At 38.8% G+C, this 25,517-nt stretch overlaps 1 protein-coding gene across 1 annotated transcript; it reads right to left on the reverse strand.

Moving 5' to 3' along the window:
• Nucleotides 1–12,716: 12,716 nt before the first annotated feature.
• On the reverse strand, nt 12,717–13,566 carry LOC115677582 (ethylene-responsive transcription factor ERF098-like). Its single transcript, XM_030600769.2, has one exon. The coding sequence runs from the start codon at nt 13,473–13,475 to the stop codon at nt 13,002–13,004; it is 474 nt and encodes a 157-aa protein (XP_030456629.1). The 5' UTR covers nt 13,476–13,566; the 3' UTR covers nt 12,717–13,001.
• Between the last annotated feature and the right edge of the window lie 11,951 nt (nt 13,567–25,517).

Genomic DNA, 25,517 nt, shown 5'->3' on the forward strand with positions numbered 1-25,517 from the left:
AGCTTGAGCATATTCTTCTTTGGAGTTTCGCAATCGAGAAGACTCCTCCTCAATTTGAAGTTGAAAGCGTCAGCTTCCACAATAATAGGCTCCAAATTCCAAATCTCCCTCACATTATGTTCGAATTCAACAAAGCTAGTAGAGAATAAAGAGCATAGCTCCCAAACCAGATCCAAAAAGGTAGAATCTGCAGACAGAAACACTTTAAATCTGAAGAGGTTTGTCAAATCGGTAATTTCTACCTTATGCTTGTGGTTCAATAATAAAGCATGGTGTCCTTGGGACAACAATTCATGCAGTCTCCTCCATAAGGATCGATCACCTATAGGTAGTTGAATAAACAAGTTGTCCATGTTAAAGGAAACGAAGAATGGTTGTCAAAGCTCAGACCTGGTAATGTTCAATGGAAAGTTTACCTTCATGGACAATACGACATCTTTGTGATTGAGACCAAAGAAGCAATTGAGATGAAGAACCATGCGAAGACATCATGAGCATGACTGTAAGTTCGCAGGAAAGATCTGGTAAGCTTGAGCAGTTATAAAGATAAAGGATATGGAGCAGATCGTGGGCAGTAATGTGCCAGAGTTTTTCTCGGGGAAGTGAGATAGAGGCAAAACGTGGTTCATGCGTATGGATAAACGGTTATTAAGTCAGTAGCCAGTAATTTCAGAGAGGAGAAGTGAGAAGGAGGCGTCGGGAATTTGCACTGTTGGGATATTCCACAATTAAGTAAATGCAAAGGAAACCAAAAATAGAATCCAGCAAGTGGGTCTTTCATTTCATTCCCATTTGGCCAATAAAGCCTTGGCCTTTATTACAAAATTTCTCAACTCAGTTTCAAGCCTATGGTTTTCATCCATAATTTCTGCTCTCTTCTTCTCATGGACCCTAACCAGTCCAGTAGTATCATCAAATTCTTTCTCCAACTCCCGACACTGCTTCATCTTGTGCCTGAGTGTAGGACAGAAGTTCGAGATTGTGAGCTTCTACTCTTCTATTTGGGTAACCACCATCCTCAGCTCTGCCTCAAGCTCTTCTTTCCTGGTCTCCAAGCGTTGAAGTTTGCTCGCCTCAGCTTTAAAATGGTTGTAGAAAAGACAAGCATCTTCACGCTTATGGGCTAACTCATCTTCAATTGCCAATCCTCGGTTTTTCCTAAAGAGAAGACGGGGGAGTTGATCAAGGTTGACTCTAATTGTAGTTTTTGAATGCTTTTCTTTCTTTTCTTTTGCTCATTTTTCTGGGCATTGGCCTTACTTTTACCAGGCACACTGCTTTTTCATGCCCCAGACTCCTTTGTCCTTGATCTTTTTGCATTCTAAGGACTCTATGTTCTGCCCTTTTGCTTTCTATTCATCAAAGTGGATCATATGCTCATGCTCCAGTGCGAAGAGATGGTCACCAACTTGGGGTTCTGAAATGAATATTCAGGCTCAATTGGGCTTTGTCAAAAGTAAATGTGTTTGGGATATGGAAACGAAATGCTCTTCTTCCTCTTTGGATGTTATGAGCTTCCATATGAATTCATCTGAAGTTATCACGGAAAGATTGATGCAAGTGTATGTAATAAAATCTTTCTTGATCCTATTCTCCATAAATATCAATCCACAAACCTCCTGATTTTCCCCAATGTGGGGTGGTTCTTAACAGGGTTGTTTTAGGGAAAACTTCTCCACTGTTTTGGCTCAAATTTGGTTTGTAAGGGATAAGCATGTGTTTGGGATAGTGAAATGATTGCCTTTTCATCATTTCAATCCATGTAATCATTGCGAATATCCCCTATTTCCTTCGGATGAGTTTTTCTCACTCACTTCTACACTTTGACTTTGAGTGTATAAGGGACGTGTTTGTATATGGCTTACCTTTCATCATTTGAAGGTCTTTCCCTTTGATTTGATCCAAACTCTTTCTATGAAATTTTTTCAAAGCCATTTGTCAAATTATCCCTTTTAGGGAATTTTGATGCTTATTGCATTTTCAAAGAAAGCGTGTTTCAAAATCTTTGATTGAAACATTTTTGAAGTATTTCTCTTTGCAAAACACTTTGTTTTATTGTTGTTCAGCTTTAGTATCATTCCGCTTGGGGAAGAAAAAAGGTTTGATCTTTCTCTTAAAAAGGTAATCTCACATGCCTTCACGATCTAGGGATACCTGTCTAATCAATTTATCGAGATCCCTTTTGTTTGCATGCCTTCGCTTTGGTTATATTAGGTACTCCTCTGTTGTTGCTCCATTTCCTTTATTTCCCTGGGGATGATAAAACAGAAAGCACATTAGAGGATATCAACGGAAAATAGAATTGAAAGCGATACTTCCCTCTATTATTTGATAACTCCATTGGGAATTCTGAAATTGTGAACAGGTTCATATTCAAACTTGCTTTCTTCTGCAAAACAGATAAACATGATCATGAAATACATTGTATGCATGATATGCATGATATGCACATGTTCTAAAGTGACCCGAATCTTTTCTTGAATGTTTGTCTTCATTTCATGGGTAGAAAATCTTGACAGCATCTGCGTTTACAGGATAGGCCAATTCTGTTCCTGTCATATCTACAAGAATCAATGCTCCTCCCGGAAGAACCTTCTTGACAATATACGGACCCTCATAAATCGGAGTGAATTTGCCACGAGGATCTGAATTGTTGAAGATGACTTTCTTCACTACTAAATCTTCTGTTTTGAAATTCCTCGATTTCACCTTTCGATTAAAGGATTTAGCCACTCTTCTCTGATAAGCTTGTCCATGGCATATAGCTCTTAATCTTTTTTTATCGATCATGTTGAGTCGTTCATACCTTTGTTGGTTCCACTCAGCTTCTGAAAGCTTTAACTGGGACAGTATCCTTAATGAAGGAATTTCCACTTCAACAGGTAGCACTGCTTCCATTCCATAAACCAAGGAAAATGGGGTTGCTCCAGTTGATGTTCGAATTGAAGTTCGGTATGCCATCAGAGCATACGGCAACCTTTCGTGCCAATCACGATAATTTTTTGCTGTCTTGGCCAGTATCTTCTTGATATTCTTATTTGCCGCTTCAATTGCTCCATTCATTTGTGGACGATATGGAAATGAATTCAGATGTCGGACATGGCAATGCTCAAGTAAATCATCTACAATTATGTTGTTTAGATTTGAGCAATTGTCCGTAATTATTGCTTCTGGAACTCCATACCTAGCAATAATGTCCCGCCTGATGAATCTTGTAACGTTCTTGGCAGTAACATTTGTGTAGGAGTTTGCTTCAATCCATTTAGTGAAATAATCAATAGCAACCAGGATGAACCGGTATTCATTTGAGGCCTTGGGGTTGATTGGACCAATCATATCAATGCCCCCATCGAAAATGGCCATGGCTCGGACATTTGATGTAGCTCATTTGGCGGTGCATTGATTTTATCTCCATAAACCTGACATTGATGACAACATCTCACGTGTTGGATGCAATCCGTTTCCATTATCATCTAGTAGTATCCTAATCTCATAATCTTTCGGGCTCGAAGATGTCCATTCATGTGCGGTCTACATTCACCCTCATGAATTTCTTTCATGATTTGTTCAGCTTCTGTAGAATCCACACATCTTAACAGGGTTGAATCAGATGATTTCTTGTAGAAGATTTGACCACTGAGGAAGAATTTGTTGGCTATCTTCCTTATGAATTTCCTGTCACCCGGTTGGCTTTCTTCAAGAAATTCTCCTGATTGAAGATATCTTTTGATGTCATGATACTATGGTTCATTGTCGAATTTTGCTTGGACCATCATGCAATGAGCTGGTTGCTCAAGAATATTGATTTTCAATGATTTTACATCCATACCATCTTCAGCCTGTAGTAAGGATGGCAAAGTTGCAAGAGCATCTGCAAAATGATTCTGAGCTCTTGGGAGATAATCGAATGTTACCTCTTCAAAACTTTCTATCATCTCTTCTAAATATCTGTGATAAGGAATCAGCTTGGCATCTCGAGTTTGCCATTCACCAGTTGTTTGCAATATGATGAGCATAGAATCTCCATATACTCGCAACCTTTTTACCCTCATTAAAAGGGCTAATTGTAAGTCGAGAATGCACGCCTCATATTCAGCGATGTTATTGGTGCATGGGAATACCAGTTTTACAGATACTGGATAGTGTTGGCCTTCTAGGGAGATCAGTACTGCCCCAGTTCCTGATCCAGATAAGTTGGTTGCACCATCAAAATACATGGTCCATTTGTCATTGACCAATGTCAATATGTGGTCATCAAGTCGTTCTTCAGAATTGGCGATATTCTGCGAATTTTCTGCCAACATGTCTGCTATTGCTCGCCTTTTGACTGACTTTTGGGATGAACTTCTGATGTCGAACTCAGATAATAAGACTTGCCACTTTGCTAATTTCCCGACCAAGGAGGATTTCTCAAGAAGATACTTGATCGGATCATTTTCAGTCACTAGCAAAATTTGGGGAGGATTTCTCAAGAAGATACTTGATCGGATCATTTTCAGTCACTAGCAAAATTTGGTCACTAGCAAAATTTGGTGATGAAAGGTGTACTGTCTTAATCTGTGTAACACCCAAATTAATGCAACGCATGTCTTCTCAACTGCTGGATAATTCACTTTTGATGTTGTGAATTTCTTGCTCAAGTAATAAACGGCTTGTTCTTTATCGTCATTTGGTCTTCTTTGTACAAGCACTGCTCCTAATGACTCATGGTGAATCGTCAAATATAAGATCAGCGGGACTCTAGAAATTGGTGGTACCAACACTGGTGGGCATACCAAATATTCTTTGATTTTGTCAAAGGCTTGTTGACATTTTGCATCCCACTTTACTTTGGCGTTTTTCTTCAATAGTTTGAAGAATGGTTTAGCAGTCTCAGAAAGCTGATAGATGAAGCGGGCAATGTAGTTTAATCGCCCCAACAAGCTTCTCACTTCTTTTACCGTAGAAGGAGTCTTCAAGTCATGTATTACCTTGATCTTGGAAGGATCGATTTCGATTCCTCTGTTACTGACCACAAATCCTAGCAGTTTGCCAGATTTTGCCCCAAATACACATTTGTTGGGGTTTAGCCGCAACTTGTACTTTCTAAGTCTTTCGAACAATTTGTGAAGCACATCAACATGGTCTTCTCCTTGTTTGGATTTTGCAATCATGTCATCCACATATACTTCGATTTCTTTGTGCATCATATCGTGAAACAGAGTTACCATTGCCCTTTGATATGTGACGCCAGCATTTTTCAGACCGAAAGGCATCACCTTATAACAAAATGTGCCCCATGGTGTTATGAAGGATGTTTTCGCCTTATCCTCTTTCTTCATAAGGATTTGATTATATCCTGAGAAACCATCCATGAATGAAAACGTTTCGAACCGAGTAGTGCTATCCACTAATACATCAATATGTGGAAGCGGGAAATCATCCTTTGGGCTTGCTTTATTTAGATCGCGATAATCAACACATACCCGCACCCGACCATCTTTCTTCATTACGGGTACTTTGTTGGCAACCCATTCTGGATATGGCACTACTTCGATGAAACCGACTTTGAGTAATTTTATCACTTCTTCTTCTATTTTCTTTGCCAATTCCGGCTTTGTTCGCCTCAATTTTTGCTTCTTTGGTGAAATACTTGGATCAATTGGCAAAGCGTGTTCAACTATACTTGGGTCAAGGCCTGGCATGTCAGCATAGGACCATGCGAATATATCTTGATATTCCTTGAGCAAATCTGTTATTCTTTCTACTTCTGCTGAAGGAAGACTTTCTCCAATCTTAACCTCTTTGGGGTTCTCTTTATCACCCAGATTAACAGTAATCGTTTTCTCTAACGTGAGTGGCTTTGATTCTTCATGACGGATCCATTCTCTTCTGATCCATTCGTCATCTTCATTATCTCCTTCAATATCACAAGTGATCTCCTCGGAGAGATTTGGGTCACTTATGAATCTATTATGGGTGTATGAATGCTCATGCCTTCCTACTCCAGTGCGTAGGTGTTTTCGTCCTCAGTTATAACGACACTGATAATGTTCTCTTCCTCAAGCCTACCCACTTCATCAAGATTAATCAATAGTGGTGTAATCATAGACACCATGCTTTTGTTAGCTTCAATAGTATCCATTCCACCCCAACCGTCAGGCACAATATTTTCATCTTTGGATACCCATGAAGGTGGTGTGTATTTGACACGGTAGTTATACCGGCCACTGTCTTGTCCTAGATAATCCACAATTTCGCCTTGTCTTCGTGCTTTACGAACAAATCGTCTGTCTCCTTGGCGAGCCTTTTTCTTCATTTTCTCATCTTGATCTTCTTTCTCCTCAAGACTTAATTTGTTGATTGAGATTTCATCTATGCCTCCCTATCCATCAGGCACAATAGTTTCGTTTTTAAAAGCACAGGGTAGAGGTGTGTACTTAACACGGAAGTTGTATTTTCCACTGTGTTGACCATGGAGGTCTACAGTATCACCTTGCTCAAATGTAGTTTGGGTAAATCGCCTTTCACCCTGCCGAATCCTTTCTTTTTGTTCTTCAAATTGATCCACTTCATCTCCGGATAGAGTCTCATTTTGTCTGCTAAGCTCATTGTCCATGCCACCCCAACCATCGGGCACAATCACTTCACTTTTAAAAGCCCACGGTGGTGGAGTATACTTTACTTGGAAGTTGTATTTACCAGAATCTTCTCCCAAGTTGTCCATAATTTCCCCTTTCAAGAATGCTTCACGACGAAAGCGAGCATCTTCTTGTCGAGCAGACTTTAATTTGGCCTCATATTCATCTTCTTCGTCAGGCCTTATTATTTCTCATTCTATAAGGACCATATTCACCACTTTGTGCTCAGGAAGCGGGTTCTGATGCACATTTGGTTCTGGTTCTTGAAAACTTAATATCTTCTTGTCTATGAGTTGCTGAACTTTGTATTTCAAGACTATACAATAGTCCACATCGTGTCCTCTTTCTCCCGTGTGATATGTGCAAGTCTTTGACTCATCATACCAGGGGAACCTTGCAGGATTATCTCTTGGCACTTTTTTGGCCACCAAATACCTTTCCAACAGCATCGATAGTAATTTCGACAGGGGCCGTGGCAACGGAGTGAACTGCTTTACGGGTCTTTTCTTCGACTCAAACTGTTTTGGATTTCTCCAAAGGACATTAGACTGTTTTGGAAACGAAGCCTGATTAACATTAGGGCTAGATACCATAGCCACGTCATGCACAGGTTCTTTATCCTTTCTTCCAGTATACGGTCTCCGTGCTGTCACTTCTTGAGATTTCTTTTCCTTTAATGTCCATTCGATTCTTTCGCCGACCTTCACCAACATGGTAAATGTTTGGCAGCTTGATATATGCAGCTTGTCGTAGTACTCAATTGGTAATGACTTCAAGAAGAGTTCAATAAGCTCATCCTCATTTATAGCCAGTTTAACTTGTGAGGCTACAGCTTTCCACCTTTGAGCGTAAGCTCTGAATCCTTCATTTCTTCGTTTCTCGGTTCTGACTAAGTCTTCCTGGGTTGGAAATACTTCGACATTAAATTTGTATTGGCGAAGGAATTCTCCCGCCAAATGGTCCCATTCGGTAAAACCTTCTATGTCAAGAGCGGTATACCATGCCAAGGCTGCTCCCTTCAAACTATCTTGAAACATGCTGATAAGAAGTGGCATATTGTCTGAATATCTTGCCATCTTGCGGAGATAATATTTCAAATGGCTTTTAGGACAGCCAGCTCCATCATACTTGCTCACGAACTCTGGTTCTTTGTAATTTTATGGAACAACCACCTTCGCGTATGGCGAGAACTTGTCGAACCTTTGAAGCTCATAGCCCTGACTTGCTAAGCATTCTTCAATTTTGGCCAATCTCTTGGCTTCTTCTTCATCTTTTGTTTTGGATGCTTTCTTGGTTTGATCATCATCTTCCAAATTCACTATCTCAGGCATAGTCTTTGGAGGATTTTCTTGAACCAGTTCTTTGTTTCTGACTAGGTCTTCAACTGGTGTTTCAGTAGCATTTGAAGTTCCTACATTTGGAGTAGTAGGATAAGACCCTCGAGATACGAGAATAAAAGCCTTCATTTCCGCCATCATGGCAGCCATTTGCGTCATCTGGTTCTCCACTTCAGCTAGTCGAGTGCGAGTTTCTTCCTTGGCCATTTTAATTTGTAAACGGGTTCGGGGTCTTTTAATTGGTGAAAACCTGTCTTCATGAAAATCATCAGGATATTAGAATTGGTGAAATGAATATGAAAACCCACATTCTTTTAATTGTATGGTTTCTTGTGATTTACAAGGATAAGAACTTTTACACAAGCCTTAGCCTTGTATAAAACTTCTCATCAATGTTTTTCTCAAGTAATCATACCATTCAAAGAATTATAATCCATGGTGATCCCTCTTTTTTAATCATGACTTTGAATTTATCCAAACGGATTTTGAAAAATGAGTATTTCATATAAAATCCAAGATTGCTTTACAAAATGATTTTAAACTCGAATGGGAATTCTAAATCATCCAAGTCTAGGCTTCTTGCTAAGTAAGGTAGCTTCCGCCCCGTGGTAATCCTTCCATTCCTTGATTCGAGATTCCCATTCTTCGACATCGATTGCGATTTCTTCAGGGATGTAAGGCTCAACTCTAGGCACGTGTGGGACAATGTATTCTGGGACATACTCTTCCTCGGGATCCGTTATAATGCTCAATGGAACATATAGTTCCATATCAATTGGTCGTTTATTTTCCATCCATTTGATGTATTCCTTGGATGCCATATAAATCTTCATGTCTCCTTCTAAGTTCTTTGGCCATTCCACTACTTGTGAAGGTGAATTATCCAAAGAAAGGATGATTTTGTGAACCTTGGCTTGAAGGTCCTTCTTCTCTTCTTCGGGTATAATTCCACTTGGAATGTTAAAAGCAAACTCCTCAGGGTTCCATGCCGGTGGGACTTGTTGAAGCATCCCAAATTGTCTGACAACTCGCAAGGGACAATAGGCGGCTCCCCCATTCAACCCGAGTAATGGTACTGCGTTCCCTTCTTGGTTTGTAATCCTTGCCTTGCTAATCTTTGGCCAATTGATCCGCCATTGGATTTGATTAAGAGTTAAGGCTCTAATGAAGTTTGCCCAATCTAAGAAAGATTACTTGGGCAATTTATGTTGAATACGAAGGTATCGTTCTATGGAATTTATCATTGGGCAAATCTCACGAATACTCATGGAATGGCACCATGGTCAAATATGTGAGATGAACCATAGAGATAGGAGACCCGTATAAGCTTGAAAGATTCCCTTTCCACGATTTTGATATGTGTTCAAGGAAATGATGATTTGGGCAAGGAGCATGTTAGAGAAATCCCATTTGAGACATGCTTGCCTCGTGATTATTGCAGCTAAAGGGTAGAATCCCGTTCTAGATACGGGGAATAGAACGAAGCCAAAAAAGGCTAGAATGAAAACCCGAGCCGAAGTGTTTCCCGTTTCCCTAGGAAGTTTGGAAAAATTGGCTATTAGAAAAGATAATGGAAATTTACCGTGTTTGACTTGATTAACTTTTCGATTTTGGAAGCTTTGAGGTTAAGGAATTCTGCAAGAATGCTTATGGGATTAAGTCTAACGGGTGGCTCTACGACCCTAGGCTTGGAATCAATTCCAATGGCGGCTTGATATTCTTCCAAAGTTGGTGTCAATTCATACTCTCCAAATTGGAAGGTGGCGGTGGAAACTTCCCAAAAATGCGCCAATGCTTGGATCAAACTGACTTGATGTTCCACATGGATCAAGTCTGAAAGGTATCACAACCTATCTTGAACATAAACTTGGTTATCTTTTGTCATGTCCTTCCACCAAGCCATGAGCTCTTTTCGTGGAATGAGAATCATTTAGATGTCTAGTTTTCCCATCAAGCCTAATTATGCAAAAAAGTTCATTATTAATCACCATGGATTACACATCAAATTTTAAATGCCCCCATTTTAATTATATGTCCTTTTACGGAAAAAAATGGAGGTAAAGTACATTTGCATTCTTATGACGTAATATAAATGCCACTTCTAATCCATTTATGCCTTGAAAGAGCATATACTTGAAAATGTGAATGAAACCAATGTTTAATGCAAATGTCTTTTGTCATGCTCCATTTTAACCATAAAGTCCTATCCCATGGTTTATAACTTTGAATACATCGAAAATAGACTTTCGGCAAATGGGATTGTACTTGTCACATCTTGAGTATTCAATCTACTTGAATTACATTGAAAATCATCATGGACCTATACATTCCATCTAGGAATGAAAAAATGTGACAAAATGGAGCATGTCACCCTATTCATTCATTCTAGTATAAAAAGGCATTTTGATTAAACATTGATTGTCATTTGGGCATTTTTACAAAATTGTGTCAACTAACTTTGCATAATTTAAAAGATGAGAGAAGTGGAACGACACTTACTTACCGACACATTTTGCGCTCATCACTCATAACGTGGCACTCGGGGACGTGACAGAATCACTGTCTCTCTCTGTCACTGTATCGAACTGAGTTGCCCCTCGCGCCATCATTATTCACTATAAATGAAAGATGACCAAAGACTACATCTATTAATATGAAAAGAGCTATATATTTATTAATTGGGTCAATACCACGAAAAATCATAAATTAGTATATCCATGACAAATTTACCAAAAACTATTTTTTTTATCACAAAAAACTCCAAACTGATACACCTGTGACAATTTCACCCCCAAACTATTTTTTTTACCACAAAAAATCCCAAACTGGTACACCTGTGACAATTTTACTCCGAACTATTTTTTTGACCACAAAAAACCTCAAACTGGTATACCTGTGAAAATTTTACTCCGAACTAATTTTTTAATATTATTTTTTATTTTTTCAAAAATTTTATTTATTTTTTCTTTTCTTTTCTTTTTCCTTTCCTTTTCTTCTTTTTTTTCCTTCATCTTTAAACCTCTGGGCAGTCGCTGGTCCGGCGACCGGCCAGAAATGGGGGTTGGCGAGGTTGGCCTTGCCCGCCCTTGGTGAGGTTCGACCTCGCCAGTTGCCAGAGAGGGGTCGTCCTCGCCGTCGCTGGCGAGGCTCAGCCCTGCCAGCAACTGGCGAGATCGGCCGAAGCTCAACCTCGTCGCTTCTGGCCGAAGCTCAATTTCGATTCGGTTTATTTTGATTTCGTATCCTATTTGGATATGAGTCATTTCGATTAGCAAAATTTCAAGTATAGTACTAGGTCAACTCGATTTAGTGCCAATTCACTTCATTCCATGCTATTTGATTTCCGGATGCAATGTATATGATTCGGGACATTGCTAATTTCATATTATGTCAGATTTTGAAAAGTTCAGATAAGGATAAATTTTGATTTCAGTGGCCTCTAGTTTGAACCATTGGGGCAATTCTTTTAAATTAATAATGCGCATACTATTTCACATTTGGGATATTGAAGTTAGCTCTCAATGATTATTAGTTATACTTCTTACTTTGAGATACCTAAATTAAAAAAAAAATAGATGTAAGAAATTTAAGCTTGCAATTTCATGTATATGAAGCACGTTTGCACCATTGCTCCGCTACTTTTTAAGGATACTATATGAGCTTTCATGGTCGAACAAGTTGGATTCTTCGAATTTGGGTTACTTCGTTTACTTGTCAAGTCGGTTATAAATTGTTGACTTTTCTTAGTCAACTCGAGTTGGGTTAGATCGGTTTCTAGAAGGGATGGACGGGTACTTCGGATTGGTTGGGAGAACTTCGAAAACCCACGTCACTATTACACGCAAAGATCAAAACCCTCCTTAGTTTTCAAAACCTACACAAACCATCGTGACTTTTGGGATCTCATTGCATCCTCCTACTCGCTAATATGTCATTTTCCTGTCAAATTTATCCCATGCCACCCTTCCAAACCCGTTTACCACAAGACACCACCAAACCAAAACCCTAAGCAAATCCAAGCCAACCCGTCCTCCCGCGCCGCCCACGACCATTGGAATATCACCGCACGGCACCCCAATCCGACCCACACCCCGTTGTCGATGCCCACCCCTGGTCGAGCTCATCTGTTTCTTCATCCCCACCTTTTTGTGTCACGGCGGTCCCCATCTCTTCCCCTACTCTTCTCTCTCTGTCACGCGAGGACGCGGGAGCTACCACAAACAAGATACTTCATAGTATGTCGTGAAACCTTGTTTAAATGGAAAGAAAAAGGAAAGGTGGGTCACATTCAACTCAAGGCAGCCAAAATTGGAAAGGAGAAGGAGCGAAACCGCTTACGCGAGACTGGAGAATTCAGGTCCACATGAAGAACAACTTTCAAAGTTCTCGGTCGCCATTTGAATCATGTCCTATTCAGAAAAAGGAATCCAATAATTTTGGAAAACACTAAAGTTCTGTTTCAGCTTCAGAGCACCCAAATCGCTACAAAACAAATAGTTGCACCTCAAAGCTGCAAAATCTTAGCTCAGCCTGGTTTTACATCAACCTGTCCTCAAATACAGAGAAGCACTTCCAGAATAGATTACTACGAAATGATTTCAGAAACTGTATATTGGTAATTAACATTAGAAACCGAAGATATATTGCAACAGTTTATTGAAATGAAAGAACTTTAGTATCCCAGAAATCTGTGTTTGTATGAATACTACTGCTTAAATTGAGTGCAAGTACTCAGAGAAGTACTTTCGAAAGATATAGGTATGATAAGCCACTTGTTTGGCTAATATTGATCGAAGTTATCATACAAATTACAATATTTCCGAGTCACATTAAGCCCCTGCTGTGAAAATGCAGTCTTGAAGATTACCAAATGTCATTTATTCAAACATAATATGCATAAACCCTGCAAAGGAGATGCCACGCCATCTCTTTCCACAAGTGAAATCTCTCACCAATGAAGATGATCGAAACAAGAAACCAAAAAAATATTCTATCCATGAAATTTCAGAAAACCTAAATATGCACTCGCCTTCCCGCATTTACCCTACATCAGTAGTTCCTCCAACAACTTATCGTCCAGATACTCGAACTCGATCAAATCTCTGGATGACTCGGCGGGAGCTGACACAGCGGATGATGACGAACATGCTGAAGAGAATGACGATGACGACAGTGATGGGGACGCCGAGAAAGAACTGCGGTGGCCAGTGACATTGCCGTCAATTTGAACGCAGTATTGTTGCTCGTTGGGGAAGTTGAGGATGGCCAGATGGCCTCGGAAGGTGAAGGCAGCTTGGTCGTAGGCGCGGGCGGCCTCCTCCGCCGTCTCAAAGGTCCCGAGCCAGAGGCGAGTGCCTTTCCTCGAGGGGTTCCGGATCTCAGCTGCGAACTTGCCCCAAGGGCGCCGCCGGATCCCTCGGTACCGGGGTGGATTGCATCGCGACCGCAATCCCCTCTTCTTCCCCGTTTCTTCGTCGTTCTCATTGTTCCGGTTCCCTCTTGAAGAACATCCTTTCATGGCAAAGTGAGTTAAATATCAAATGACGAAGTGAAGAGTAAGATGATCTGTGTGGCAGCTTTTTCGGTAAACTTTAAGAAGATGGATTTCAAATTTGGTGGCAACAAACAAATGATGGAGGTTGGCGGGTACTTATAGGATTTGGTCTGATAAGATCCCTGGCGTTGAAAAGTCAGGGGAGAGGTCGTATCTGACGGTGGGCAACGTGTTTTTTTTCAGCCCTCTTGTGAGAAAGTTCGGAGAGGGAGACAGAATTTGAGCAACTCCATGACCAGGATGCGTTTTGGAATTCTGATTAGACGACGGCCTTATTTTCGACTTATCTATTATGTTATGTCTCTCTCATATATTTATGCATTGTGTTGTGGGCCAGGGTGGGGCAAAAACTGAGATACGCGTGCATGAATGTGCATGACTCGCACGATGAGGTAGCAAAGTTAGAAGCAGATTATAGCATGGATCTGATTTTTCTTTTTCTTTTAGTGAGAGGGGGTGATGGTAAATATGCATCTACTCTATTGAATTAGGCATACTTCTTACATACATTTGGTGGACTCTATATGAGGCTCGTTAACACAATTGGCCTTAATTTGTCATCTGCCATCGTCTTATATTGTGTCCCTTACGCAAGGGGTGCAAATCATTTATCATCCTCTTATAATGATACCTATAGAAATAGGTGGTTATTTCGTATGAAAATGTGTATGTGTCTTGACCCCAAACTTGTATGTACGTGAGAACGGTGATATTGATAGTGTTTCGTAAATTTTTTTAGGTAAGCATATGTATTGTGGACATTTTTTGACAGGAACTTCTTGCTAGTGAGGGTAAAGAGAAACAAAAGTGGGACAAATGGAGATTTACTATATAATTTCTTGATGAAAAGAGAGGTCTAGAGTGATGCATCTCGATAGCATCAATGTTCAAAGTAATGTCATGACTTGCAAGGACAACGTTGTAAGGTTCAATTCTTGTCTAAACTCAGTCCATGATATTTAATGATTTGAATGCTTAATTCCCATGGACGCTAGATGAGACTCACATATCTGACTATTTAGATTAATCAGTCCATAATATATCGAGAAGCCGACATCTTTGACTACTCGAATCAATTGATCCGAAGCGAATTAAGGCTAGGCGACGATTTATCTACTTCAAGGCTTTCTATCTCATCAAAGTTGGAGAGAATTTTTGAAATTTTCTCAAAAAAAATGGATAGATTAATTCTATAAATGAAATAGGAACACGGCCGATCACAATATAAAAAATATTATATTTTTGGTGGACCCTAATGTGGATTGGAATGTTCCTTTGTGAGATTAATAAGGACTTTTTAGACTAAAGTACACCCAAAAATTTCTCTGACGAGTTACTAGTATTTGTGGGCCAATTTAGTGCAACAAAATCAACAACTACCAACGAATGATGGCGCTCTCTCTCTCTCTCTCTTTCTGTCTCGGTGCTCTGCATTCCGATTGGCGCTTCCTTGCACGCCGACGTCACCCGCAGCAAGTGTGCACCCAAATTGGAGGTTTTTTTTTTGTCAGTCACCCAAATTGGTGTTTTTTTTTTTACCGAAACCCAAATTGGAGTTCAAATGACGACATTTTATTTTCTTTTCTTTTCTTTTTGTCGAACAACCTTTTCTTCTTGGACCACCGAAGAAAAAGCATTGATCTCGTGTCACATTGGCACTTGATGGTTGTGTGCGGCGGCTAACCAAAGTTCCCCATTTATTTGATGCTACCGAATTACTAACTCGTCTATTTAATTTCATTATAGAATTTGTGATGTTCATGTTACGATGAGATATTCCAAGTTGATGGCTACACACAACATCCAATTATCATAAATCAGGTAAAAGTTTCTTATATAAAAGCTCCGTTTGTTCCGTTGGAAATGATCGATTTGAAAAATATTCATGAAAATGATCATTTGTATTGCTTAAAATAATTAGTCAAAGAAAAATATTTTTATTATCAACAACAATTTATGTCTAAACATTTTCATTGACGATAAAATTTTTTTCGATCTTTTTTTATTTTTGTAAGCAATATAAATGATAATTTTTATGAAAAACGTTTTCAAATCATTTATTTTCCACAAAACAATCGTAGCCCCCACAACCATAACCATCGTTAAAATCGTTACCCTTACCTTTAGCAACCACCAGCAATTGATCCCGATGCGTGACTGGGATTTTCAAAAGAGGACCTTTTTAAGTATGTAATAGCTTAAAAAATAAATAAATAAACATAAATAAAAGTATGTAATAGCTACCTCTTAAAGTATTTTTTTGTTTGCCAAAAAACAGTATATTTTTTGGGATAAGAGCACTAGAAGTTCTAAAACTTGTCACAAAGTGCAATTGAATTTTATAACTTTTAAAAAGTACAATTAAGTCTTAAAACTTGTCAAATTGGTGCATTCAAATCCTTTCGTTAATTTCGTCAAACTTGGCTAACGAAAAATGCTGATGTGACTTTTTTTAATTAACTTTTTTTAATTATTTTCACTTTCCTACGTAATGATAACATGGCTAAAACATGAAACTTAAGCCTCAAATGCCGATGCTTTGGTCAAAATCTAATTTTTCAATATTTTTTTAAAATATATTAAAAATAAGCAAAATTTGAAAAAGGGATAAGTGCACTGGAAGTCTTAAAACTTGTTACGAAAGTGAAATTGAGTCTTAATATTTTTAAAAATGTAATCAAGTCCTAAAACTTATCACGAAAGTACAATCGAATCTTAAAACTTTAAAAAAGTGGAAACAAGTTCTAAAACTTGTCAAATTGATCCAATCAAATCCTCCCGTTAAATGCACTTTTTGAAAGTTTTAGGATTCGATTTTATTTTTGTAACAAGTTTTAGGACTTGATTGCACTTTTTGAAAGTTTTAGGATTCAAATACACTATCATGACAAGTTTTAGGACTTCCAATACACTTATGCTTTTAAAAAATATATAAAAATGAAAAAAAAGGAGAAAGAAGAAGGCCACCGCCACGGCCCCATCATCGCCGGGCCGGCGATGGCCCGGGCCTGGCGACCTTCACCGATCGCACACAATGGCAACCCTCGACTAGACTTGGGTGAGGGTCGCCAACCCTTCCCCCACCATCACCGGCTCAAGGATGGTGGGGCGACGGCGGCAGAAAAGGCTGCAAGCCCTCACTTGCTTCTTCCTCTTTTATTTATATTTTAATTTGTTTTTAAATTATACTTATTTTTAATATAATTTAAATTAAATTTTTGTTAAAAATTATATTTTCAGCAAAACAACGTCGTTTTAGCCACGTCAGCGCGACATAGAAGAGAGAAATAATTAAAAAAAAAGCCACATCAATATTTTTCGTTAGTCAAATTAGGCGGAGTTAACAGAAATACTTGATTGCATCAATTTGATAAATTTTGGGACTTAATTGCATTTTTTGAAAATTTTAGAACTCAATTGTATTTTCGTGATAAGTTTTAAGACTTCTAGTGTACTTATCCTAATTTTTTTTTATCTGTAACTCACCAACAGGAAATCAAGCACTACCGTGAGCTCTTGTTGAGCAATATAAGAGTCTAAGTAAAAAGAACAATATTGCATGTACTAAATTCTTTTTACTAAAACTTAGCTTTTTTTTTTGGTCGGATCTCAGCTTACAATTGTACTTGATAGACAAATTTTAGTAAGTTTTAGTGGTAATGCCACAGGCGTTTCCCCAATTGTTCTCGTGATTTAATGTTATTCGTAATTTTTATTCGTTTAATTTAGTCCTTGTACTTTTCAAAATTTATTTAATGTGATTTTTCCGTTAAATTAAGCCCCTTGTCAAAGAAATGCTTTTGGCTGACTTGGGACGCCGCCGACAGACATGGATCGTCATCTCATTTCTTGTTTCCTTTTTCCATCTCACGTGTTTTCACTTTCATTTTATTCTTTTCCTATTTTTCTTCTTCTTCTTCTTCTTCCACCCTTCCTCCTTTACGTACACTTGCAGAGACTGCCGCTGCATAGGTTCACCGTCTAAACCCACCGCCCGTTGTCAAAGACTCATCACTCCGTTACAAAGACTCGTTCACTTTCATTTTAATCAGGGTCTCGCGTATTCGAACTGAGGTCTCTGAGCGCGAATCGAGGCTGTGCAGCCAAGATTGAAAGTCAAACTTAACTTGATTGGGGTCACAAGTCTGAGAAAAACAGAAATAGATGATGGGCCCGGTGGTGGCCGACATTAGTGAGGGGATAAATGATACGGTCAAGTTTGGTGGCGTCGGCGTTTACGTCCATGGACTGCGGTGGATGGAGGCGGTGGTGGGTTGCGGTGGCTTGATGGTGTGACTTCCCCGTGCCAGAGAGATGTGTGCTCCCCTTGCCTCCCAAAATATTGCAAAGAACTATGATGCCACCTCATTTTTAAAACACTCCACTCAGATCCACGTGTCAGGTTTGGATGTGGCAGGTTTCTCACCTTTCTGTTCTTTAGAAACTGCCGAGGCGGCTTATCGCTTCTTACTAGCGCCCTTGGTAGGAGTGTTACGAGAAGATTTAGACCCTGCAAAAAGAGAAGGTGATGAGAAAGGCGGAAAAGAACAACAGATATCATACAAGTACAGGGATAACACAAGTAAGTACCTGATGTCCTTGCCCCTTTTGAGGTCTTATGAGAGTTGGGCGACTTCTTGGTTTTGGGAGGAAAACGGTTCTTGGTCTTCACCCTTTTGATACTTCTTGGTTTTGGATGTGGTAGGCTTCTCACCTTTTTGTTCTTTGGAAACTGAAGAGGCAGCTGATCGCTTCTTACTAGCGCCCTTGGTAGGAGTATTATGAGAAGATTTAGACCGTGCAATAAGAGAAGATGATGAGAAAGGCAGAAAAGAACAGCAGAAAAGAACAACAGATATCATAAAAGTACAAAGATCACACAAGTAAGTACCTGATGTCTTTGCCTCTTTGTGAGGCCTTATGAGAGTCGGGTGACTTCTTGGTTTTAGGAGGAAAAAAGGTTCTTGGTCTTCACCCTTTTGATGATGGAGCTGAAATCCTCATCGGATATTTCCGCCTGGTAGAAAGTCCACCAATTGACAAACTCGTTGGTAACACCAGGACAGGGTCTGAATTCTCTAACGTTATATCCATGAAAGATCTCATCGGTTGATGCTAGCATTGAAAAGGGGAATCGCTGGTTGAGACTTAATGATTCATCCTCCAAAAAGGATACTCCGTCGAATGCATAGTGATTCAAGCTGAATTTGATAATGAACCGTGGTTCACGATATCAAGAAGTATCTCCAAACTGGAGAATTTCCCGAAGGAAGCCAACCAGGAGACAGAAAGTTTATAAAGAAGATAGCCACTAAATTCTTCCTTAGCGATCAAACTCTTTACAAGAAATCATTTGATTCAGTCATATTAAGATGTGTTGATGCTAAAGAAGCTGAACAGATCACGAAAGAAATTCATGAAGGCGAATGTGAGCCACACATGAATAGTCATCTCCTAGCCCAAACGATCATGAGGTTGGGATATTATTGAATGACCATAGAAACAGATTGCATCCATCATGTGAGATGTTGTCATCAAGGTCAAGTCTATGGAAACAAAATCAATGCATCGCCGAATGAGCTGTACCAAATGTCAGAGCCATGGCCATTTTCGATGTGGAGCATTGATGTGATTGGCCCAATCAACCCCAAGGCCTCAAATGGGCATCTCTTTATTTTGGTTGCAATTGATTATTTCACCAAGTGGATTGAAGCCAATTCTTACATAAATGTTATCGCCAAGAATGTCGCAAAGTTCATTAGGTGAGACATCATTGCTAGATATGGAGTTCTAGAAGCAATCATTACTGACAACGGCTCAAATCTTAATAACAAGATTGTGGATAATTTGCTTGAATATTTCCGCATTCGACATTTGAACGCATCCCCACATCACCCACAAATGAACGGAGCAGTAGAAGCAGAAAACAAGAGCATTAAGAAGATATTATCCAAGATAGCTGAGAATTATTATGACTGGCATGAAAGGTTGCCATATGCTCTAATGGTATACCAAACTTCAATTCGAACATCAACTGGGGCAACTCCATTTTCCCTGATTTATGGGATGGAAGTAGTATTACCCATTGAAGTGGAAATTCATTCGTTAAGGATTTTATCTCAATTGAAGCTTTCAGAGGCAGAATGGATTTAGCAAAGATGTGAGCAACTCAACATGATCGATGAAAAAATGTTAAAGGCTATATGTCATGGACAAGCTTATCAGAAGAGAATTGCTAAATCCTTCAATCGAAAAGTGAAGCCAAGGCATTTTAAGGTGAAAGATTTGGTAATGAAGAAAGTCATTTCCAATAATTTAGATCCCCACGAGAAATTTACCCCAAATTATGAAGGTCCATATGTTGTCAAGAAAATTATTCTTGGAGGAGCATTAATTCTTGTAGATATGATTGGAACAAAATTGGCCCATCCTGTAAATGCATATGCTGTCAAGATATTCTTCCCATGAAATGAAATGATTTGGGCCGCTCTAGAACGTGTACATATCATGCATATCATAAACATGTTTGTTATTTTTGTAGAATAAAACAAAAGGAGTTTAAGATGATCAATGATATCTAAAATCCCCAATGAAGTTGATAGAAGATAAAGGAAAGTATCGTTCCCAATTTACTTTCCTTAATATCATCTTTTAATATGTTTTTCCTTTTTGTTATCTCCAAGGAGCTCAGAGATAGGAAGCAACGAAAAGAAAGTCCCCAATGAAATCAAATGGAGACATACAAAAGAATTGGCAGTAATCGGTTCAATTATTGTTAAAAATTGCTCAAATGAATTTTAACACTTGATTCCTAATTCTACAGGACCTTCATCAAGTCAAAAAGGAATTTCATCAAAACAATCGGGTATTAGAACAAAAAGCAAAATAGTTTGGGTTTTAAAGAGTTTACCTTTCTGGAAAGATTGAAGTTCTTTTTCCCCAAGCGGGTTGACGTGAAAGCTAAACAAAACAAAACAATTTGTTTCAAAGATCATCTCAAAGAGTTTCAACAAAAAAAGTTTTGAAACATGCATTCTATGAGCATACACTGTGCATCAGAGCTCCCTAAAAAGGATGATTTGATAAAAAGCTTTGGAAGATTTTAAAGAAAACGTTTGGATAAAACCAAATGGAAAGACCTTCAAATGACGAAAGAGAAGCCATATCCAAACACGTCTCTTATACACTTGAGTGGAGTGAAAGAATGAGTGCTAAAAGTGAGGTAACCTCATCCGAACGAGATAAAGGGTATTCGCAATGATTACATGGATTGAAATAATAAAAGGCAATCATTTCACTATCCCAAACACATGATCATCCATTGCAAGCCAAATTGAGCTTATACAGTAGAGAAATTTTTCAAAACAACCCTGTTATGAACCATCCCACATTGGGGCAAATTAGGAGGTTTGTGGTTGACACTTATGGATAAAAGGATCAAGAAAGATTTTATTGTATACATTTGCATCAATTTTTCTATGATAATTTCGGATGAAGAAGTTCAAGATATCCCAAGAGGAAGAAGTACATTTCATTTCTTACCCCTAAATACATTATCCTTTGCAAAACTCAATTGAGCTTGAATATTCATTTCAAAACCCAAATCGGTGATCATCTCCTCACACTGGGGCAAAGCATGTGATCCACCTCAAAAATTAATAGAAACAAAAAAAGCATGACAATGAGTCCTTAGAGCTCAAAAGGTCAGAAGCCAAAAGAATTAGAAATGCAAATGCAAAAAGACATAAGGGCATGAAAAAGCAGTGTGCATGGTAAAAGCAAGGTCAATGTCCAGAAAAAGTGAACAAAACAAAAGAAAGAAAAAAGAAGAAGAGAAACATTCAAAAAATAATGATGATGACAAGGGTTATGACAAAGCAAAGCAAAAGTTGTGAAAGATCAAATATTACAATAAGCTAGAAGTTGAAAAGAAAAAGACCGTGATGAGCATCTAGAGGACTCTCATGTTCACGAAAAGAAAAGATCCCTAGTGGACAAAAGAAAATGGTGGTGATGCTAAGAAGATCACCAATTGCAATAAAAACCCTAAATTCAAAAACAAATGAACCTTTTGAGCCTACCCAATACTAACATTACAACCTCACCCCAAAAACTCTTCAAATTGGGATGTTGAGAGTGAAAGCATGATTTCATAACGGAAGCCATCACTTAAAGAAGTGTGTGCAATCTTGTCTTATCTTGTCCTCGAGGTTATTAACTTGTAGACACGAAGTGAGTCGAAAGATGTTGAAATTCCTTCTTGGCCTCAAAATGCCTATCCATTGAATTGCCATTAACCAAGCCTACATTACAATTCTTCAGAAAAGCCCTTATCATATCAATCGGATTGTATACATTGCGAATATCTCCGAATACCTAAGGATTGGTTATGTGAGATAAATTGAGAAAAACAAAGCGAGTCCCGTATGGACGGATGAAGAGAGAGACCAAATTCATAGATTGAGATAAATCCTTTTTAATAAAGGTATTCCAAATGATTATTCTAAGCATTTCTTGAAAGATTTCAAGCAATTTGCTCAAATGCTTCCTTTAAAAGGAAACTTGATTGTCAAAATGCATTAACACAAAGAATGCATTGTTTCAAAATCACCCAAGATTTCAAATAGTTTTTTGTCAACTTTAAACCAAGTAGTTTGTGGTAAACTTAAAACTATATTTCAAATAGTTTTTTGTCAACTAAAAACCATACAAAGTCCTACTGGCGAGGAGCCGCTAGGCAAATTAAAGTCCTACTGATGAGGAGTTGCTAGGCAAATCTTAAGTCTTACTGGTGAGGAGCTACTAGGTAAATTCAAGTCCTACTGGCAAGAAACCACTAGGCAAATTCAAGTCCTACTGACGAGGAGTCACTAGGCAAATCTCAAGTCCTACTAGTGAGAAACCACTAGGCAAATCTTAAGTCCTACTGACGAGGAGCCACTAAGCAAATCTAAGTCCTACTGACGATGAGTCACTAGGCAAATCTTAAGTCCTATTGGTAAGGAACCACTAGGCAAATTTAAGTCCTACTAACGAGGAGCCACTAGGCAAATTCAAGTCCTACTGACGAGTAGCCACTAGGCAAATCTTAAGTCCTATTAGCGAGGAGCCACTAAGAAAATTTCAAGTCCTACTGACGAGGAGTCACTAGGAAAATCTTAAGTCATACTGGAAAGGAGCCATTAGGCAAATCCAAGTCCTACTGGCAAGGAGCCACTAGGCAAATCATCAAGTCCTCATGCGAGGAGCTTCAGGCGCTAATGGTTCTTGGATATCCTTAAACCATGAGATCATAAATCAATTCATCATAATCATCACCATCACTACCATCAATTCACACTTTGGAGATAATCAACGAGGAAACTACTTACAAACAAATAAGTTTCTCTATCCCTCAATCATTATAAACCTCTTAGATGCATTCAAGAGAGGAAAATTTGGGTTGGATCATGAATTTCAAGCAAGATTCCTAATCAGTTATTATGAAATTTCCATTGTTTTGTCCGTAGTCTATTAAAAGCTCATGTGTCACATTGTCTTTGCGATCAACCTCTAACGAACTTAATCTCAAAGAGGGGCAGCTCTTGACACCTGATTTTTAGCTTATTTTTCAATTTTTTTCAAAAATCAAAAAATTAGAATTAGGAACCTTGGTCAAGCTTAGGAACCTATTTCTAAAACAAAACTAATTTTTTAAAAATTTTCCTGAATTTTTCCTTAATTTCTTTTTATCAAAATAAGGTTGAAAATCAAGAAAAATAGCAAATGGAATCCAAAAATTCCATAAAAATAGCCATTAGTCTTATTTTAAATCCAATTTCATTAATACAGAATCAATTTTAGAAAATTACAATTGGGAATATGTTTTTCCCAAAATTGGGTAAAAACAAGTCCAATGGGGTGATTGGTCGAGTGGTTGAGAGTTCCTGGCCTCAGACAGCTAAACTAATAACGTCCCAGGTTCAACTCCCGCCGATCACATCTTGGGGGCTTACCCGGTGGCATTGGTCTTGTACCCCACCACCCCGAGGAATAGTCCATTGCACGTGGGATACCTCGGTTATCAAAAAAAAAAAAAAACAAGTCCAAATTGAATAAAAAATTCAATTAATTCATTTCTACTCATTTTTTTTATTGTAGTATCTTCACAACAAATGATTCTGGAACCTTGAATTACATAACGGTCCATCCAATTTCACAATTTATTAAAGAAATCGAGAAGCCCCAAAATTCACTTGAAAATTAGGGATTTTTAGCCCAAATTGGGGTTCATAACCAATTAGAAATCGTCGAACCCTGAGACCATCATTTCTAGGGTTAGTCAGGTATGGGTAATCCAATTTTGGCACCAATTTTGCCCAATTAGGTCATTTGGATATTGAATTGAACAAAAACCCTAATGATCCAAATTTACAATTTGAAAATTTTGGGTTTAATTGCAATAAAAATTAGGGCAAATCACATATTTGGGTGAGAAATGTGATGAGGAATTCAATTTTGGGGTTAAATCTGAAAAAATGGGTCAAAATCGAGCTTAATTTGCGAATTTAGACCCACCTGGGTTTGCCGGGTCGACCATGTTGACCCGACTCGACCCGGGTTAGTCTCCTTCTACACCCGACTCGCTTGAAGCATACTAAAACTAGAAAAATCGGCTCATGCCCGCCTTTTTGCTGACTTAATCCAACCTAATGAGTACGTTTTAAACTTCGATTCCAACTGGAGAATCTCTAGCTAGCATCGGAGATTCGATCCAACCAACCCCAAGTCGGTGATAACTAACTTCAGGTGGGAAAATTAGGTGATAAAAAGGGAGAAAGAACATTATCCCGCGCATAGAACCTGCTCGAAAAAATTCCAGAGAGAAGAGAGAGAGAGTTAGAGAGAGAAAGAGAGATTTCTAGAGAGAGAGTGAGTCGAGGATCCCAAGACCGAGTGATCGGTGCTTTTCCAGCTAGAAAAGCGCCGGCGAATCGGCCTAAATGGTGAGCTTCCTCACTTGAGACGATCGGTGCAAACTTGGTCGCCGACGCTTGAGAATCGAGCTCGACTGGCGCGTCCAGAACTCCTTTGGCGAATCTAAGACCATCAGCTCGTAGTTAAGTGTCAAGGAAGAGTTCCACAAGCTTCGATTAGCCCGGGGACAACGTTTCAATCCCGAACGAAGCAGGTAAAGTTCGATACTCATCACGGTTTTTCCAGAATTCCAAAGAACACGATTGAGTTCAATCTTATTGATTATGCGGATTTCTCTTTAATTTTGAGGTTCTAGATGTTCAGAATACATTTTTGATCACATTTTCGTTGCTTGTTTTCATTTGGATTGGTTGAATATGCATAAAACCGAGTCAACCGCCATTGTTAACCCTCACCGGAGTTCGGGGACCCTTGCCGGAGTACTTTCCGTGGCCCTAGGCCACTCAAGTTAGTCAATCCTTACCTTATTTAATGATTTTATGTTCATTTTGAGCGATTTAGACGGCTAGGACGATTAGAATAATGATTTGAATTATGGAAATGCTAGTTTTAGACAGAAATGATTTAGGTTTTTAAGCTTGAATTTAACCGGTCGGTGATGATCCAACGGCGAATCTGCGAGTTGATATTAATAGACGATGATCAATCAGGTCTTGAAAGCCATCGGAAGGTCACCGGAGGAGGGTTTGAACAGGCGGCCGTGAAAACCCCAAATGAAGAAACATGCATATCACCTGTTCGGGGAAATGCCCTAAAGAACAAGGGGCCAAACGACGCCGTTCGGCGTTGTACTCGCCGGAGAGTCGGCCGACGCCGGCGATGCCCGGTTCAGTTCGGCCGAAGCAGATTGAACCGACCGGTCCGGTTCATTCACTCCAGCGGGAAAATTTAAAAAAATTAAAAAATTAAAAAAACTCTAAAATTCCTAAAAAAAATTCTAAAAAATAAAAAAAAAATCAGAAAATTCTAAAAAATTTGAAAAATTAGAAAATTTTAGAAATTTATAAAAACTCTAGAAATAGAAAATTC

Source organism: Syzygium oleosum, unplaced genomic scaffold (genome assembly GCF_021117445.2).
Source record: "Syzygium oleosum isolate NSW1041296 unplaced genomic scaffold, Sole_v2.1 Sole_v2.30, whole genome shotgun sequence".
Classification (NCBI taxonomy): domain Eukaryota; kingdom Viridiplantae; phylum Streptophyta; class Magnoliopsida; order Myrtales; family Myrtaceae; genus Syzygium; species Syzygium oleosum.

Excerpts from the sequence above, each read along its gene's own strand:
- LOC115677582 (XM_030600769.2), bottom strand. The coding sequence starts at position 13,475 with ATGAAAGGATGTTCTTCAAGAGGGAACCGGAACAATGAGAACGACGAA.